Raw genomic sequence first — 20,418 nt, 5'->3', positions numbered from 1 at the left:
TACCCCCTCGTAACAGCCAGAATTTCATTGTGCATGCTTGAATGCTTAAGTTAGTTATAAAAAAAAAAAGAAAGAAAAAACATGAACAAATACTGTCATGAACAGAGAGGTAAGCATACACTCCAGCCTTACTTCCAATGAGCTGGGCAGCTTCAATTACTCAGCACTGGATAAAGAGGAACATGCATAGTTTCTTACATCTTTATTTAAAAGATTTATAAAGCCATAATGTAACTTTCTCGTTTCATTCCATCTTTTCCCCCAATATCCACAGATTGGCTTGATACAAAACTCTGTGTTGAAATTATTTTGGTTTTTTAGGTGCTGGCTTGTATTTCTTAGGGAAATAACTCCCATGGGCAACACTGAAAATAAGATGTGGGCTGTACAGTTTTTTTATATGAAGTAAAGACTTTTCAGTCCTGTGTGTTTCAAATACCGTATCTTAGCGTCTCCTTGGTGCTAACTATTGTTTATGAATGTTGTCATTTACTTTAAAGGAAATCTAACTTCTGTTTTCTTCTTATCCATGCTTCCACTATCTATATAACTCTTCAGCTCCCTCCAGGGGTGTCAATACATGGTTTGCTGTCTTGGTTATCCTTTTAAAGAAAAATCCACTTGCAGTTTATCCTGCCTGCAGAACAGTCTTGTTGCTAGTTGCCCCATATAGCACAAAACAAATGGGTTATGGCTTCTTCAAGAAGATGGGCTTGAAATTCCAGAGTGGGACTCTAATCTTTTCAGATTTATTCTTGGCTTGGCTGTGGAGGCTGATTTTGAATGAATTATTTAGCTCCTTTCCTTTATATGTACCAATGGGGAATGGACATAGCAATGCACAATAGTAGTATTGCAAGACTTAATCCAGTAATGCTTTCAAAGTACTTTGAGATTCTTGGATTGGAAAAAAATGAAGAAATTGTAACTATTGTTGCTGCTGTTACTGAATTCAGTGTTTCTCAGCTCTGGAAATAGGATTCAAAAATTCATTGGCAGGGATACGGGATGAGAAAAGTTACAATCCTTCTCCTGTATTTTGCAATATTTGCATGTGGAAATATCTGTGTGTGTTTGAGCCAGTAGGAAGTTTCTCTCTTGGGAAGAATTAACGCTTTAGTAAATAAACAGCAAGCAAAACTGAGTTTTTATACAAAGACAATTACACGTAATGGAAAAAAAATAAGCCCCTCTACATGTATATTTTTGCTTAGTCAAGCCAAAATATTTATTGAAAAAATAATTTTGATGGGAAATATTTTGATAAACCTTAAAACACAAACAGATTTGGACTAAGTCGTTCTAAAGGGTCAAGGAACACATTCAAAAAATAGATAATCAAAGTAACATAAACTACCCATTTTCCTCAATGGTAACAGGTCTCCATGAACACACACAAAACTAGGAAGAAAACCCACAAAACCCCCAGTATTCTCCAAAAGCCTTTAACTTTTAATTAACTGAACAAACTATTTTCAGAACTGATAATAAACTATTCATAGGTGATTATTGCATTATGAGTTTTGATACTTCATTAAAGAAATTTTTACTTGAGAACTGTAACAGCTGGAAACTAGGTTTTAAATTATAATGTGAGCAACATGCTGGCAAATTTCTTACCTACAAAAGCTCAGTAACAGAGCTGCAACATTGCCCATGTGTGTTTAGGCTGAGTTATGCTGTTATATTACTGATGTGTATTATGCTAATCCAATAAAACATAAAGACCATTGTATCTTTTGTGACTTCTACCACACTGGTACCAGTAGAGATTTGCATTGGTAATATAACAGCAGCAGAACAATCTAGAGAATTGTTGATGCGTCCTATTTTGAGGTTATGGATCCTAGCCTGCAAGTAAGTAAAATTACCCACTAACTCCAGTGACTCCTGAAAGCTTTAGAACATCCTAGAAAAGATTCAGCATTATGAAGGAAGACATATCAATATGCTACTCACCACTTAAATACAAAAAACCTTTATGACAGTTTCAAATATGTGAGCTTACTGCAGTATTTTGAACATCTTAGATTACTGGATAGTACTTTAAAGAATAGTTTTGTTTCCTTCAAATAGAATATTTCCAAAAAGTAATCAAATAGTTTCATTTCTCCATGTTCCTACCTTTTTTTAAATTTTTTCAGTCCTATGGATTGTAGGCTGCCATCATAACGTACCTACAGATAATTTAGCTTGCAATGGATTTAAAAAGAACATGTTAGAGGAGAAACAGACCTTGAAAAACAAGTCCTATTAGTAACACCTTTATAGTATTAGAAATGCAAGAAGTGAATGTACTTTTAAATGTAAGCTTCTGTTTTGAGTTTCCTTTAGTTTTATGATCAGATTAGTCAATTTTTGCATCTCCCCATAGTTCTGTATTGGGGTTTAAATCCTCACAACTGATGTAATACAAGTAAAGATGAATGACATTTTCAGTACTTCTAATAAAACCTCTTTCCACTGCCAAAATTAACATTGGCGTCAAAGAGAAAAGCACTACTATGTGGTTTACTAATATGCACTAGTCAGCAGATAGGAGTCTAGGTACAGCATCACCCTTCAGCATTTCTTATTGACAGTACTCCTGTTTATTGATCTCTTACTCTAAGCACCCAAATGTAACCAAAACTCAGTGGTTCTTTTTGTATTCTTTTTTCTTGTATGAATAAGCGGGTGACATGGTATGGATTTTAAACACTCACTGCTTCCCAAAGCAAGCAATTGCATTTGACACTGAGGTGACCCCCCTTTTTATGCTTTCACGTTTTGACTTTCTGCCAGCCTTGGGGTAGGCTGCCTGTTAGTAACACGTGTCTCATAAGAAAGCTGTCAATTATTATTCAAGAGCAGTGCTCTGCTCTGTCTATGGATTGCATTAGTTTATTTTCAACAATGTGCTTGCTCAGCCTGTGCTACAGCTAAAACCAGATCTCTGTACTTACTTCTGCCACCATACGTATAGCCATCAGAGAAGCGAGAAGAGATCTTGGGAACACAAAGATTCAGTCCAGGGGAACTGAAAGAGCTATAGCTCTCTGCCTGTCCTCTTCCTAGTACAACTACTCAAAATAGCCTGCATTGTGGATCACAAGAGTGATTAGCTGTGCAGGCCTCTCTCTCCCTGTTGTATTGCAGCTGTACGGGTGCCTATTCTAGCTATGCTGGTGAAAGGTACTGAAGCAGGTGCTGCTACTGTTCTTTTCCCTAGTATAGCATGTTCTGTTCTGGAGATAGGTTGGTGATGGAATAAACTATGCTTGGTAGAGCTTAGTCATACATGCTCTGCAAATACAGCATGCTGGTTTTGTTATACCAAGAGAGCATTCTTGCAGGGAATGGATACGCCATACACTAAAGCATTAGTAGCATAGCCACACATCCCAGAGATAGCTCAACAGGCAAATATCAGAACTGAAAGCATCATAAGCTATGTCAGTGTATTGCCACACCTCAATTTAGCCCTGGTGTACAGTGCTTCGCTACCCTGGCTGTATTGGTTTTGTGATCCTAGCAAGGATCTTTGCATGTATACATATATACCACAGAGTAGTGCCAGTTTCTACAGACCTAGCTCAGAGGTCTTTAACATTGTGTCACTCTTAAAACATCGTCATTTTCCTAGCATATTTAACATGCAAACTACATTATAACTAGGCTCTGGAAGTGTGGGTTTTTTGATGTATTTCAGCTTGAGGCTCAAACTGGACAAGTGGGCAGACTGGCCCTCAGCCTGGAGCCTAGCAAATTGTTTTTAAGGGACACTGAAGCCTAGACAAAAATCTAGGAAGTTAAATTAGCCTATTAAAATTAGTGATAGCTTAGGTGTTGACTTGCTCCAGACTTGGTTTTCCACAGTCTTTCTTACTCTGAAATTGTTGCAAATTTACACTATGGCTAAATTTCTCACTGTCATCAATTAGGGTCTTGCCTAATTTGCTGTGGAAATGGGATTGCATGTCAGTAAGAGATACCTTTATCACCCATTTTGATCACATTTGCTTTAGGGACTAGGTGCAGCTTTGTGCGCAGTTACAAAATGCAGCTCAACAGTTCAGGATATTTTAGGGATTAAGTCTCATCATTAAGAACCACTGTCTTCTGTGCTGCCTGTCTTGAACACTTCAGCTGAAGGAATTGGTTATCAACACAAACTGCTCTACAGTCTTAAGGGTTTTCACTCTGTGCAGGCAAGGCTTAAATATGTTCCCTGCTATTCTGCATATAAAGAGGTGGAGGAAGGAAATCTGGAGAGGAAGCTGAACTTCCTGTGCCAGAGATTTCATACTGGAACCTTCCCTGAATTCAAGACAATGTAGCAACAGTTTAAGATATGAATCACTAGAACTGCAGACATACGCAGGATTTGAAGAAAGACCCTTCTGCATGCAGACCTGTGATTTAGGGATTCATGTGTTTCTGGAAATTCATAAAGAACAAGCTGGCTAATTTTTAGACCTAGCGGTTGCCTCTTTCACCCCCCACCCCATCTCCAAGCTGATAACAAACTCCCTCTTTTTTTTGGTTTCATTTCTCCGAATGTTGTTTCAGAGTTGTGAAGCAGCCAGTTTGGGCATCTGGGTTAACCACGGGTAAGTGACTGCACAAAGTGACACACAAAAGAAACACACACCGAATGGCCATCTAAAAGGACAAGGTCTAAGCAAGCAAACAGGGGAGGTGAGAAGGAAGAAGGGCTGTATCTAATGGAACTATCAACTGATTAGACACACACAAACACTTGCAGTTTTATGTTCTACAATTACAAACAGATTAAGTCGCCAAACTAATCCCACAGATGCTCAAATTATCCTTATTCTGATTCTTTTTCCGTTGTTTAATTATGTTAGCGTGTGTTACCTAGCATCTTGCACATCAGTTAAAGGATTAAATCTTAGATATTTGGGGGTATAAGTTCTGTACCTAAAATAGTGGGATGTGTTAGCAAATAAAGAGGTAGGAATTGATTTTTCTTTATTATTATTCTTATAGCATAGTACTGAGCAGTGGGTTTACAGTATCACTAGCTACAATTCACATCAGAAAACAAAGACAAGTATTTCTTGTCAATAACTGATCATTTTGATTGAAACCTGTAGCAGCAAGGGCATGCTATGATGAAATACTTTTTTTTTGTTGGTGACAATGAGATAAACTAGATAAAGCAAAGGAAATATCTCTTCCTTTTCTGGCCTGGAAGACCATTATTCCTTATGTTCTTTTTTTAATCCAGGCAGTTTCCTGTATTTCTAAAGCATGATCTCCCACAGGAGGGGTCTTTATATAGCATCTTCTACCCAAAAGCACCATGCAAAGCAGTAGGAAGATTGCATTTCTTTTTCCTGCTTTCAAGCAGTTTATCCATTTCTGATTAAGCAGTTCATGCAGATGCATCTCCTCTCTCTCCTCTGCTCTTTGTCTGATTTCATCTTGCCAATTTTCTTACCGTTGGGACACAAATCAGCAGCATACTGAGCTGACCGCTGTAATTACAAGCTTGTGTTGAACTCTCACTGTATGAGATGATGCAATGTCAGTCTGAGTAGTGCAATAAAAACCATTGCATAGGTAGCATCAGCAAAGCTTACAGCCTGCCAGCACAGTATGAGGAGGTAAACAGAGTGATCAGGTATCCGGCTTACATGATATTTCCCATGGTCTGCTTTATGCAGCTGTTTATTCTAGGCTCACATTCAGTAGAAATATACTAAATATCACACTTAAATTCAGGTGAAATTCATGAATGATTTAGACAAGCTGGACAAAGGATGAGATGAAATATTTTGATGATTAAGGAAATGAAGTATCTGACATAAAGAGAGGATGAGCAAGCTGGGATTCTATGGCCTCAAGGAGAGATGGTTGAGGAGGGATCTTATCAATGCATAGAAATACCTGATGGAAGGGCATAAAGATGACAGACAGACTTTTCTCAATGGGCACCAGCTGACAGGGTGAGAAGCAGTGGGTACAACCTGAAATGCAGGAAACTCCACTTCAACATTCAAAAAATTACTTCTACTCTAAGGGTGGTCAGACACTAGAGCAGGCTGCCTAGAGAGGCAGGGGCACCTCCACGCTTGGAGAGTTCAAAGCCAGGGTGGACAGGGCCATGAGCAAGAGGGTGGTGTCCGAAGGTCCCTTCCAGCCTCTGTGGCTCTATAATTGTTCACCAATGGAAAATGCAGGGGAAGACGTTGGAATTGATATGTTGTATAGATGCCCAGGATATCCGTGGTAAAGCTGGAGCCTGTCACGCTCCAGGATGTTTCTTGATTGAAAGATAGCCCTACCCATTATCAAAGAATTTTTCCGTAGTATTAAAGTGAAACATAACGGAACTTTTTTTTTTACTTCCCACATGGCCCAAGTCAGTTGAATTCCAGTGTTTTACAGCAGATATGGGGGGCATTCTATCAAGATGGAAAAAAAAAAAGAAGTCTACTCTATATATGCAATTTTGAAGTAAGAAAGAAAATCGTGTAACAGTTTTTCCTCCAAATAATCTTCTCACAAAATTTAATTGACTTCATAGGTGTCGACTTCCAGCACCGTGTATGAAAAATGGACATTCACATAGGCCACTTAGGCTCCTTGTGCCATCTTGTGGAAGAAGGCAATCTAGCCAGCATGACAGATGTGAAGACAAGTTCTCCAAACACACGTGGTTTGTTTATTTTTATGGCCTTCTGGTTAGCTAGCTAATCACAATTAAATTGCCTTTAAAAAAGAGCTGAAGTGACCCTATGTGCAGTGCAGAACAGCTTCTTTCTATCTTCTTCACAGAAGACTGGTGTGTCTCTGACAACTGCCTTTTGACAAGGGATGCAGCCACTTGGCAAATGTTGTTTGGGGGTAAAAAGGCTGGCATGTCTCGCCCCACGGAGCTGAACAAAGCTGCTTGCCTAGTCTGATCTGGAAAGTGTGGAGAGGATGGAAGGCAGACTACAGAGACTTCTGAACTAGACGAAAAGATTATAGATTACAGATCAAAGACTGAGTCTCAGCAAGAGAGAAATCAAAGTTATAAAAATTAAATGCTTGTACAAACTGACAAAGAAGTAGCATTCTTTTTCATGTTTACATCCAAGGTGCTGTCTCTCAGGACATTTGATCCCCAACAGGTCAGCAATCTGGCAAGATAAACTACTGTCACAAGACGCCTACCATCAACTTGTTAGGCAATCTTGCACTGATCCTGGGCCCATCACGGAAATTTCTCTCTCCTCAGCTTCTTCCTCCAGTTAGGAATGTTGTAATGATGACTGGATTAGGCACCTGAAGACCAGAGGCTGTTTCTAAATTTCACACTGTTCATTTTCCCCCGAGTTCCTTCTCTAGATTCCACCCCCCTCCAGAGGGGGAGGGAGCAGGGAATTTTTTTTTCCTGAGCTTCATGTCCCACACAAAGTTCATCATGCTCTGACGGTGTTATCTGTATTTCATTATGACAGTGCAGCCCACGCTCAATGTATTCATCCTCAAAATTCTTTGCAAGATAAGATAATGCTGCAGCCTCTGTTTTACAGGCCCGTGTCATATGGGAAGCCTGTGGCAGAACCAGCAGCTGAGCTGGGTTTCCCAGGCCAATACTTTGACCTTGGGACTATGCTTCCTTACTTGTGAGAAGGAAGTAGCTTATGCTGTAAACTGTTAGCATGGAAAGAGAAAAAACAATGCACACAGAGTTCAACATCAGGCACTTCTTTGTTTGCTTCCTTTTTGAACTATTTGGGAAAACAGGGTAAAAAAGTGAGTAAAAATTAAGCAGTTCAATGAAGATTCAGGCATTTCTACATTTGAGATAGAAATTTATTTTCTCCTTTCTCCAGGTGTCCAGAGCAAGCTTTATTATTCTAAGAAGATGTGAAATATCTTTAAAAGTATGCATTCTTTTCCACAGCCCCCTTCTTCCCCCCAGTAAGATAAAAAGAGCTCTGGTATTTTATATTCTGCGTTTCAACTGACCAGAACAGAATGTTTCCCCAGTAATGTGGTTTTGCACCTAAGCTTTTTTGTGCATTGGATTTAACCTTAGGATGTAATATTTCATAAAACATTTATGGTCTCCATTTTTGTAAAGCACAATTTCCCTATGATACTTTGTTTTCATAGTCTGCTCTGAATACAATTCAAAGGCTTTTCTCATGGTTTGCATTTCAGTTGTGGGTAGAGGAAAGAACCTCTGCTACTTGCAGCAAAATTAGTAGATATCTCCCTAAGCAAAAATAGTTCCAACAGGTAAAGACGATTAGAATCAGAGCCAGGAGACAGGTGAGAGCAACAATCGGGAAAGTGATTCTGTGAGAGCTATTTTATTCTGTAAGCGAGTAGATTTTGTACGTCTCCAAGTGTCCCACTCACCAGTACTGGCAATAGCAGTGAATCTTTTCCCTCAAAACCTGCACCTGATAAAGTTGAAATGCAGTTAGAAAAGAAACCAACCAAACCTTCTAAACTTTGCAAGGGGGAGGGAGGTGGGGCAGCAAGGCAGACAAAGGCAACTGCAAGGCAGAAGAAGAAATGTTTTTTCTCTGACTCTTACTATATCTAGACCCTATTGATGCTTCACTTTGGATGCTGCAGGTTTACCACTTAATACCCTCCGAAGATGATAATGCATCGATTATAAAAGCCATTATAGATGTACCACTTATATTGTTAATGAGCTTGGCTATAAAGGGATTTGCAACCTGAATTGCATGACAGAGCCAAGGTATAATTTGCTCTGGGCTATAAAGCCTATGAATTATTGAGGCAATTTACTTCCAAGTCTGCATTTTCTTTTTGAGCACAAGTGCTCATGATGAGTGCATGTGTGTGCGAGAGTGGAAAGACAAGACTGCAAGCTGCTGGCAGTGATGTAAGCACCAGCTTCTCCAGCAGTACATCTCCCTGTCATAGGCTCTTTCACACAGCCAGCAAATAGCAACAGAAAATAACCAGCAAAACAATCATTTTGGACAAATGAGAGAAGAAAAATTGCATGCTGAACAGTGCCAAATGAGCACCAAATTCAAATCACAATTAGAAATGCACTTTGGGTAATTACAGAGAGGGGCTTTTCCTTTAGAGATGTCACAAAGCTTGTGTGGATATAATCGGACTTGAGTGGATCTCGTGATGGTGAAAAAACACTAGACTGAAATCAGAATTCTTAGCTCCTCCATCAGCTCCTCCCTCTGCTGTGGGATTAACCCTCCTACTTTATGTTCTTTTTAAACCTGATTTCTTATAGAAGCGAGGCTTTGTAATCACAGTCAAATCCGTGTCTCGTCTCCCCTCTTCCCACTCTCCACACCCAGATAATAATTCCTGAATCCACTGACCAGTTTCAAGCACGGTGATAGGGAACGGGAGGTTTCAAAGACAGGAAGCTTCCAAATGTTTCATGAAAACAGGAGCTGCATAGAGAAAGGGGATCTTTTAACACCACCATTGCAAGAAAGACTCGGGCCTGAGCTCACCCTTCTTAGGCACTGGAGGGTGCAGACAAGAAAAAGCTTATGCATGCCCTAACTGTAAGGAAAGCTGCTAGTGCAGGTTACACCTTCTTCAATGTTAGGGAACTTTGTCATAAGATTTAGGCACCTAGAAAACCAGACTGCATTACTTCCACTGCTCAAGGAATTCAGAGGTTTGGGTTTTGGTTTTTTTTGAGGGTTTCTTTGTGGGTTTTGGGTTTGTGGTGTCTGTCTCCCACAAATCCCCAGCTGTTGGTATTATTTGAATATGAAGAATATGTCTCTATGACCAGATTCCCACTATAGTAGGCACTGTGGGAGAATTTCCTGCACCAGAGAACAGAAGTCTTAAACTCCAGACTGACAGGCTGGGAAAAGAAACAGAAACATAAGAGAAACTACTCGATAGAGGTCACCTAACAGACTTCTAAACAGAACACATCTCAGCAGCACATGCATGGGCAGCTGCAAGCAGATTTCCCCACAAGCCAGGGAGTAGAAGCCTTCGTCGTTAGAAAGGGAAATCATTTCAATAGTGGCATCGTAAAATGTGAGCACTTGCATCAATATGCTGTCAATGTAGCTCTGGGTAAGAAAGATGCTGCATTTAAAAATCACCAAGTTAATTGTGGTCATCAAGAACCTGTCTAGGTTATAGCTTCCAGTACTGCCAGGACCATTAAAGCCCATTTAGTGTAAGCAATCCTGAGAAGAGTTTGTAGATTTCTTCAGCATAAACCAGATTAATCTTTGGTATGTTGTCACAACAGACCTTTTCTTATCTCTGCAAGTGGTGTAAGTATTTTTGGCACCAGCTGAGTACCAGGGAACAACCAGTGCCATGGATTGATTATTTGTTATTACTCAAAAGGTTAAAGGAAAGGAAATATCTATCAAATGTTTTCTCTTAATTGTCTTTTCTGAAATTCCTAGCAAGTATATCTATAATTCTTATCTTTTAAAATATATGGTTTCAGAAGAAGCGTCCTTTGGACATGTTAGACACGTAGAGCTTGGCTGTGAGCTCCAATCTTAAGCAGATACTCAGAGGCAAGTCTTCCAAAAATAGGGCTCTCAGTCTCAAGCTCTTGAAGCCATAAGGGGTGTTCAAGAAACCCTGTCTCTAGATGACTAACTGCCTAGCCGTCTTCTGCAATATGAAAGGGAGAGTTCATTTTCCATTTAGGGCCAGCACTTCACATAGATTAGTGATTTTCTATCTGAGCATTCTTCAAAGGTACTGAGAACACGACACATATATTGCCTTTCTTTGCTGTACCACGCTAACACCTGCAGCTTCTCTATGTGCCTGTAATATTCCATTTTTTACACACATAGCATGAGACTTGTATGAAAAAAGTGTTGTGATACACACTTATCAAAAACAAATGATTTCAGAGTAACCCTGAGCAGATCTAACTATGAGTGGAGTCCTGTTTGGTTAAATGCCTAACTTAAAATCATTTAGATATGCATGAATGACTAGCTTATTAGAAAGTAAATGAATTTTTTTAATCTGCCCATTTAAATTCACTTCTCTGTTCTAGAAAACTTTTTTTTAAAAAAAACTGTTTAATTATTAAAGCATTTTTGAGCGGGCATAATTTATAGGTTATTTCTTTATGAATGGAGATATACTGATACTGGATCTTCCCGAGAGACTGTTCTATACTACCACCAGAGACAGCACATTTCTCGTGAAAGGCTTCTGGTCTACACATTCACAGTTTAGATGACTATAGCACTAATAAATAGCATCAGTTATAGTGTCTTGTTTTGAAATTTCAAAGCACGTTAAAAACTGGCTATAAGAAATACCCATAGAGAACACTTCATTTCTCACTAATATACACCCATGTCTAGATGCTGTTTGATGGCTCTTTAAGAGCCTACGGCAACACTGTGCAAGGTTTCTGACCAGAAACTGAGACATCATACCTGTTTGGAATTACAGGAGGGAATGTATATGTGGCTAAAAGGAATAAAACCGAACGTAATCTCTTTTTCTGCAGCAGGATCTCATTTTGTGTCCTCTGACTTCAATAGTGCAGAATCCAAATCTAAAGGCAAACATTTACATTCCAAATACTTATCACTGAGAAAACCAGGGACCCAGTCATCATACCCGGCAAGAATAAGAAAAGTTTAAGAATAGTCCTATCCCTCCTTTCCCTTTTACATGCTCAGTAGAATAAACACAAAGGAACACTATGTCTGTCTAGGCTGTGAGCTTTTGAAAGTATCCCACTTTTGAGGCTGTTTGAACCTCATTAAGAGCATCAACAACAAAACAAAGTTTTCTAGGACTGTAAGATCAGATCCCACACTGAGAGGTAAACAGAGCTTTGCAGAACACAAAGCAAAAGTCAAATGAGAAACAGCTGAAAACAGCAATTGAAATCAAGACAGAGCATTAATCTCCATTCCACATGTCTGGATTTACTTCGTGAGTTTTAAAACATCAGTTAAAACAAAGTTATTTTTTTCTTACCGTACAGTAGGATTAGGAGCTTATAGTGTCCTCTTCCTGGTCATATTACAAAGATGCATCTTGAGCAGAAGCTGGCAACTAAGCCTATTTTTATAGACATCAGCAACAGGAAAATCTGTCTTTCTCCAACTTGCCCAATTAAACAGAAAGGACACAGGTGATCAGGTGAGACTATTTCCCACTCTCCTTCCTGCTCTTTAGCATTAGGTAGAGCACATGGGAGCGACGTTTTCAAGCTCTTGCTTGTGTAGGCCAGGATTCAGGAGACCACTCTTTTAATGCTTTTTTCTGACATGAGTTGGTTAAGGGGTCATTTTCTCTCACTGTATGCCCGCACACAACAGTGATTCTAATTGATGAACTGGACTTTCTGTACAAATATAAACTGTTCTGAAGATGGGAAGACAGCTCTTTGTTTGCTGCAGGAATTTAAATGGAATTTGTAAATCCCCTAGTCACCATCTTTCTGTCTGGAGGGATGTAACTTCTGCAATGCTATTGAACTGAAGAAACCTGTTAAGTGGAGATGTAAATAACGAACAGTTGTGGGGGCAATTTGCGTCCTCAAAGACATAGGGCCAGGGACAGCTTTGATTATCGGCTTTCTGTAAGGAGTCAGACAATTTTGATAAAGGGCTGAGACATCACTATTGAAAACATTGTCAGGAGCAAACTGAGCTGCTTTTGATGTACAAAGAAAATTCTGTGTCTCTGCAAGCTGATTAGGTCAGCAGTTTATGTTAACAAATAGTTTATAACATGGTTCATTAATTCAAATATAAGGCAAGGGACCTGGGCAAGACACAAGACTTTTCCTTAGGTGTTAGAAAGGAAACACCAGGTGATGCCCTTCTTCCTAGGAAGTCAGGGAAAAAACTAAGTGCTTTATTCACTGTGCTGTGTCAAACAACACTTGCTTCCAACATGCACACACAGAAACTCCATCCCTGCAGCGTTACTCTTTCCCTACTCTGTTCTTTTGTAAAGCAGAGGCAAGTCCAGTTGTTTTCTTTTACTCTGGATAATGACTTGCGGAAGTATGGAATTAAGGATGGGAGTGATAGATTACTGGAGGGCAATTCCAGCTAGGCTAGACTGGCAACAGAGGTGCCCCAGAGTGAGACAGGCTTTTCTATTAATGCAGGTGGTAACGGAGTCAGATCTGATTTGTGAGCACTCCACAGGCACTTAGGGTTTAGACCAGGGTCTTGCAGGTAGAACTATCATCCTCCATAACGAGATGGAGACAGATCTCCCTGTGGTTTGGTAGATTAGCCTGCCAGGTCCAGCTGACAGCTCACAAGACTGAAGCGTTGTGTAAGTAAAAGCATGAAGGGAAGTCAAACCGTTGTGCCGATTCCTCCATCCTCCCCAGGCAAGCTCAGTCCTTGCACTGCAGAGCAACCTCTGAGCGACGAAGCAAAACCAGGCCTTAGGGGCACCCTCGAGACTGCAACAGCTCGGCTCTGGGGAAGCTCTTCCCCGGGGGAGGTAATGCAATATACTGAGAAGGGAAGGACTGCCCTCTTGTGTCACTCACCATTTTTTCAGTTGCCTGGTTTTATGTTCCTGTTTCTATTAGTGAGTGAGTGCTCAGCCATTTCCCCCCAACAGATATTTCTTCTTTGGAAAGACATAGAATTGGTTCCTGAGTACTATCCTGATGGGAAAGCTCAATAAATAAAAATACATCTGCTGTATTTGTGACATGGGGACACCCAGAACTGGGCGTACGTCGCTCTTTCAGCTAGAGACATCTAAATAGTTACATTGCGTTATGCCTAGCCTCCATCCTGGCACAGAAAAAGGCAGAGGAGAGAATAAGCCAGAAGTATAACTAAGAATGAGAGAGAAGAGATAGAAAAGAAGCAGATCTGTTAAACCAGCCTTTCCCTGCAACACTCATAGTAAGCTACATGCAAGTTAAATATAGAATCAACACTTCCCTAGGGAGCCGGACTCTAACAGCTCACACACCATGAACGTGTGGCAGAGATTTAGTCCCAGTCCTGTCGGCTGGCAGAGAGATCTTAATTTTTAAATCATTAGCGCTCATTCCCAGGGTAGTTTTTGCAGCAATGGTTGTCAGAGGATAGGCTTCTAAAGGCCATACAAGATTTTGTGCCCACCACTTCTACTGCTTATTAATGACAGACAGCTAGGATTTGTGGAAGGTAGCCCTTTCTCACAGCTACCAAAGCAACTTCAGCAGAAATGCAGACCACCAGTCACATTCTTGTTAGAAGGCCAGTCAACAGTAACTCTGACCTAGCACTTCACACTTCAAGTTACATTTGTTAACAGCACCTAGTGCTCGTGCTTTCTTTCCCTCTTTTATGCTGTAGATAATCCCATAGCAATGAACCATCCTGTAGATTGCTCATGTTCATAAAGGTAACCAAATTAGCACCTTGTTAAAGTGTATTAAAAAAAAAATCACTACTCAGGAGTGGACAAAATCCATACTGTTTGGAATATGGGAGGGACAAGAAAGGGAAAGCTGTCATTTAAAAAAAGAGCTCTCATAGCCCATATTTTTGTCTGGGCTGAGACCACTCTAATAGACTCCAAGCCCCAGCCTTAAAATAATGCACAGCAGTTACCCTTGCTATCACTATTTCACAAAGAAACATTCCTAAAAGAGTAATTTTCCTGGGCTATTGCCCATCCCATGCAATGACATTTAGTATTTGTAACCGATTCTAGGTGGCACAGCTAGAATATGCTTTGTATCATCCTGCACAGTACTGAGCTCATCTCCATACTGAACTGGTGAAAGCGGCCAAGAATCTTCAATTTTTTTTTCTTTTCTGTACTGAAGAGACGCCCTGACACCTGAGCAGATTAAGTATAAGCACCTTTGAAATATCTGATGACTATTTGAAACCCATTAGTAATACTTAACCATGTGTGCAAGTGTCTCTTTGAGACTAGTTTGTATTTTAACTGGCAAAAGTAAGTAGTAAAAGGATCCCACTCAAGCCAGCTCATCCTGAAAATATAAGTTTAAAGATACTAAAAAAACCACAACCCAACTCAAAAACAATCCCTTCAGGTCTCATGACCAACAAAAAAGTATCTTTTCTCATCTGTCTCATTCCTTGTCTCTAGCTGTGAAACATAACATCATGCATTTCCCTCCACACACTTTCCTGTCCTTCTTTGCCGTCTTCCTGCAGTTTAATGAACATGTGCCATTATGTAGTAATTTGCACTCCAGCAATTTCCTGGACAGTTAATGTTCTGAAAAGAGGCTATTCAGCGTGACTTGCTAGGATTCCCCTTTCAGCTCCAGTTTGGGAAGCTTCTGTTCTGGAACAACAGCTTGCTCTTTGTACTGTTCTGACTCCTTGTGTTCGTTCCCAAGATGGCAAAATTCCCCTGACCTTTTTTGTTGCCATATGCTGGACACAAGGAATATATAAATATTTTTTAATCTGAAGATGGAAAGCATTCATGTCCCACTTTTACAGGCATTTTTAAACTTCTGCCCTTTTACTTCATTTCATATCCTTGAAGGAGCTTTACCAGATCACAGCCGTCACAGAAAACATTTCTTCTAACTGTCAGATCATTACAAGGGCATGAGAGGAAACACCTTTCCATCATAACCTACTTATAAAACCAAACTCTTCATGTCTTCTTTAACTCTTACTGTGCTTCCCTTCCTTTACTCCCCATCTGAAATGAGTCAGAGCTGCAGCTGTTCTTGTGTTGCATCTTCTGATTTTTCTGAATCTGCCTGTGTTGCTGGATCTCTGTTGATTGTATCAGGTGAATACTGGATGGGATTCAGCCCACCTGGTGTCACCTGTCCAGGGGTGTCATTGAGTTTCTGGCTTATCTGTGCTACTTCAGTGTACTGTTTACCCATTTGGACAACTTCATCGTAAGAAGGTGGCAACTCCATCGCATAGAGACTGTAAGCTGGAGGGGACACAGTGGTCTTATCCATATCTACAAATAGCGAAGGAATAGGGACCCTCAGAGGGTACTGAAACGAGCTATATGCTGTGAAGAAAAAGAAATTAGAAAACCAAATTAGACACCTGCATGGAACGCTGATATATAAAGCTATAATCCTGCTTTTCTCCAAGAAATTATGGACTCATTTTTGTGGTGTCAGAACATATGCACTATATACTAAAAGCTATCAGTTATACTCACTCATGATGGAATCTAAACATCCTCCAAAAGAAAGCAGTCAGAAGAGAAAATGCCTCTGCATGTCACCATCCAGTTGTTATTGTGAAATACAACATACATGTACTACATCAGGTAACACAGGTAGTTTCAGTTGGGTTTGTACATGAACAACTGAACAGTTCCTCACATTAGAGGTAACTTTGGCTGGAATAGCTGGACAGTGAGATGGGCAGAAAAGTTAAAAAATGTGGGAATGGCGATAAGAACAGATGTGGGAGACTACGTGTAAGATGCTAACCCACCATGGGCTTTATTTTAACCTCTCTAGCATTAAATCCTACTGGTCTTCTGCAGTCACTCACTGTGTTGCCCTGATAACCTTCCTTTCTCTCTCTTGCCCACCCTACGGGGCTGAAAGTTGTTCTGGGAGTACATCAGAAAGTCCCGGTTACTGCAAGGCTTAGACACAACATTCCAGGCACTTGTTCAATAGCAAAGCCCTGTTGAATAGTTGACACCCAGAGGATACTTACAGGTCACGGTGCTGTGGGCAGTGCTGTCACTGTCAATAGCAATAACTGTCAGATCATCAGGGTGCCTAGGGCAGGTCTCAACTGGAAGCCTCTTCTTCTGGCAGCAGAATCTGATGCAGCTTGCTGTGATCCCACAGAGCAGGAGCAGGAACACAGTCAGCAAGATTAGCCTTAGAGAAGGAGGGAGAATTGCATCATTTCATCGCTTAGATTTTACTTCTTCCAGAGCTGAATATATTTTCACTTTAAACAGGTGAAAGGTCAAACCTCCTAGGTTTAGTTCTGAATTGGTACTGGATCCTGAATTAGAAAGTTGGATCACAAACACTCAGTATAAAGGCTGGATTTGAGGGCTTCAGACTTCCACAAGTTTTGTTCATTTTTTTGCAAATTGTTTTAGAAAAATGCTTGCAGGCAACTTAAAACCCTGTGTGAGAAAAATAAGCTGCCCCACTGGAACTTTGCATTGAAACATTCTTCCAGCACAAGGAGTTCTTACCTCACTGCCAGCCCATCAGTATTTCCTAACACCCCACCAGCTGCATGCTGGTGTGTTCCCTGAAATCATCCTGCCTTTATGCTGCTGCCCCCGATGAAGGCAGAAATCACCCAGGTAAAGACATCTCAGCATAGTAGATCTCAGTATACATCTCAGCACTAGCTCATTAGCTTTCATTATTTCAACGCTGCCTAATTCCAGAAGCCTTCTTCCAATATTTTACCTAACCACATATTTTTAAACAGTTCTATGTATCAACAAGTTCTAAGAAAGCGAAGAATATCAACCAAAATTAGTCCAGACTGAATGACAGCTAAAGTAACCAACTCACTTTGTGTGCTACCATTGAAATTAATATATTGATGGAATGCAAACTATAAAAAAATAATGCTAGGACACCTATAATGCACGCTAGGCAAGAAACAAAAATCCACTTCTGAGAAGAGTTTACCCTTTTACTTGTGGCTGTTTTCCCTCTTTCATTCAAACAGCCAGTAAACAGGTTTGTAGAGAGCTTGAGTTCAGGATGAAAATGCAACACTGAGCTACCAGTCCCTCGTCCCCTGAGCGCCGAGGCTGTGTGCTGGGCAGTGCGGCACCGGGCTCCGACACGTCCTTGCTGCATAGCTGCCGTTGGGTTTGGCAAAGCTGGCTATGCAGAACGAGCAAACAAGCCCCTCAGTTAAACTGTCGCGTACTCAGAAAGGAAAGATGACACATCCCCAGACGAATGCTGAACCCTGCCTGACACCTTATCTCCCCCGTGCTCTCTGCTGGAACATATTCTGCTGGTAGCTTTCATAAAACCCAGGAGAAGCCCTTGCCTCCACCCTGTCTAAGAGAAAAGCGTTTCCATCGCTTTACTACAATTACTGGTCATAATAACTTCCAAATTATTCTGGGCTAGTAAGATTAATAGTAGACTTACCAGACATACCACAGACTTGTCCAATTAGGCATGTTCTAAGGGCATCTGTGAAAGAAGGCAGATGATTCACCGATTTAAATACCTGCAGTCAAACACAGAATGTATGACAGGGAATGAATTTCACTTGATCTCCGAGGTGAAAAAGGGAAAGCAATCAGTAAGAACACGGAACAAAACCCCTTTAGATTTAGTTTCAGAGGACTGTTCTTAGTAGTTGTTAAATTACTGCAGCTGAGAACTTGCAAATAATCCCACTGTAAAAGCTGGCTTCCAAGTCAATGTTTTTACAAACTAGTACTTTACTATTGCTTAGGAGAGAGAACTACACATGCTGGATTCTCAAAAAATGAATCAAAATGTTCTTTAAGGTTAACTGATCTGAGGTACCTAGTACCTTAGACCCAGCCTAAGACAACTGCCTACTGGCCCCAGTTATTTTTTAATTACTTTTTCATAGCTCAAATGCAACCTGAAATGTTGTTTTTTTGGTTGGGTTTGGGTTTTTTTTCCTGATCTACTTACAGTACAAAGGGAACAGCTTCTATTGCATTTCAGCTGCCACAGCAGCATCGCACAGCCGTTGCCCTGGGCCACGGAAAACTCTGCACAGGGACTTTTCCAAAGGTGGCACTTCAGAGTCATTTTGAAACTGAGCCACCCACCCTCGCCCACGGAGCGGGGCGACCGAGCCAGGCCTGGGACTTGGCACGGAGATCAACAGCGCGGCGGTAAGGGAGGGCGGCCACCAGCCCTCGTCCCCGCCCGTGGAATCGTGGGTTACTCACTGATCAGGGCTCCTGCAGTTACTCTCAGAAGAGCAGAGCGATACCTAGGCAAGAAGGAAAAGAACAACCAATAAAAGATCTGTCAGCAGGCAGCCGAACGAGGAGCTGCGGCTCCAGCCGGCGCGACCGCCCAGCTGAGCCCAGTGCTGCGGGGGGCTCCGTAAATACCGTCCCGCCGCGCGCGGGCGGCGCTCCGGGAGGCACCGCCCAGCGGGGGCTCGGCTCGGCTCGGCTCGGCTGGATTCGGCTGGGCTCGGCTGGATTCGGCTCGGCTAGGCTGAGCTCGGCTCGGCTCGGCTCGGCTCGGCTCGGCTCCGCTGGATTCGGTTCGGCTCGGCTCGGCTGAGCTCGGCTCGGCTCGGCTCGGCTCGGCTCGGCTCGCCGGCGGGAGTGCGGCTCTCCGCGGGCCCTGCCTGGCGTGACCTCTGGCAGCCGCGGCCGCGCACCCTGCGCCCGTGCAGCCTCGGGGTTTGAGGGGGGGATGTGAAAGGAGTGAGAAACCAGGGATGCAAAACAGCCGAGACAAAGGTTTGGAAAAGCGGATCGTTTCCCTTTTTAAAAATAGTCCTGTTAAAACGCGTGAAATGTGACTGCGAAGGCATTGAGTGCTCTCTGGAGATCACATTGCTCCAAAATAATTTAACTCCATCCCACATTTCAAATTCAGAAATTCGGTTAAAATACCTGCACGTTGCTCTACGGTTACCTCAAACCCTGGTGCTGATGCTCTTCGCTAGAAACTCCAGGGAGAGAAGTCCCATGGCTGTGGTTATACTGGCTGTTACAGCGATCCCGCCCAGCCCTACGTGGCAGCTTCCCAGGGGACGCCTGGCTATTTAACGGGATTGCATATAGCCCCTGGTGCCGAGAAGCTCCAAGCCCTCTCAGTAGTTGGGACTCACTACCAGTTGAAGAACAAGCCGTGTGCCAGAGGTCAGCCCGACCCACCCTGCGAAGGGGCGAGGACTAGTCCTGCTTCAGAGCAGAAGGTGCCTTCAAGGAAGGACTGACATGGCAGAGGTCAGTTAGGTGGCAAAGAAAGGTGTTAAGAGATGATGATAGCTGGGTGATCATGATGCTGGGTGAGCAACAGACAGGTATCTAGGGCTGCACAGCAGGGGAGCTAATTAATGGATTAGTGAGATTTCAACTGGAGAAGAAAGGGGAAGATCAACTAAAGAAATGGCATTTTGAGGTACCGGCTGATGTCCCCGATAGACTCAGAGGTGCATATGGGGATGCATCTATAAAAGCCGCTCTAGTAATGAGAATGGGACAAAATACAAGGATGCTTGGGGTGGGGTTTTTTTTTTAGATTTTAAGGCAACACAAGAGAGCATATTTGGACTTGTGTTGTTAGAGGTTTCATCTATAAGAAGCATGGATAAGTTCCAGTTGGGTTTGCGTGGCAAGGTTGTGGAAGTGGGGGGCTACAGGGGTGGCCTCTGTGAGAAACTGCTAGAAGCTCCCCCCATGTCTGGCAGGGCCAGCGCCAGCTGGCTCCGAGATGGACCCGCCGCGGGCCAAGGCCAAGCCCAACAGTGACGGTGGTAGCGCCTCTGGGATAACTTA

The 20,418-nt window shown here is 41.9% G+C and overlaps 1 protein-coding gene across 2 annotated transcripts; it reads right to left on the bottom strand.

Moving 5' to 3' along the window:
- Positions 1-7,338: 7,338 nt before the first annotated feature.
- On the bottom strand, positions 7,339-19,030 carry TMEM52 (transmembrane protein 52). 2 transcript variants are annotated; one of them, XM_056331196.1, is made up of 4 exons: positions 18,724-19,030; positions 18,062-18,143; positions 16,635-16,804; positions 7,339-15,966 (listed from the first exon to the last, which is right to left on the bottom strand). In XM_056331196.1, the coding sequence occupies exons 2-4, from the start codon at positions 18,091-18,093 to the stop codon at positions 15,647-15,649; spliced, it is 522 nt and encodes a 173-aa protein (XP_056187171.1). In that variant the 5' UTR covers positions 18,094-18,143; positions 18,724-19,030; the 3' UTR covers positions 7,339-15,646. The 2 variants fall into 2 exon arrangements, with proteins under 2 accessions (XP_056187171.1, XP_056187170.1); XM_056331195.1 differs by having other exon boundaries at positions 18,847-19,029.
- Between the last annotated feature and the right edge of the window lie 1,388 nt (positions 19,031-20,418).

This window comes from Falco biarmicus, chromosome 3, assembly GCF_023638135.1.
Source record: "Falco biarmicus isolate bFalBia1 chromosome 3, bFalBia1.pri, whole genome shotgun sequence".
NCBI classification, from domain to species: domain Eukaryota; kingdom Metazoa; phylum Chordata; class Aves; order Falconiformes; family Falconidae; genus Falco; species Falco biarmicus.
Note: the sequence above shows the minus strand (reverse complement) of the source record. Positions and strands in the feature narration are given on the sequence as shown.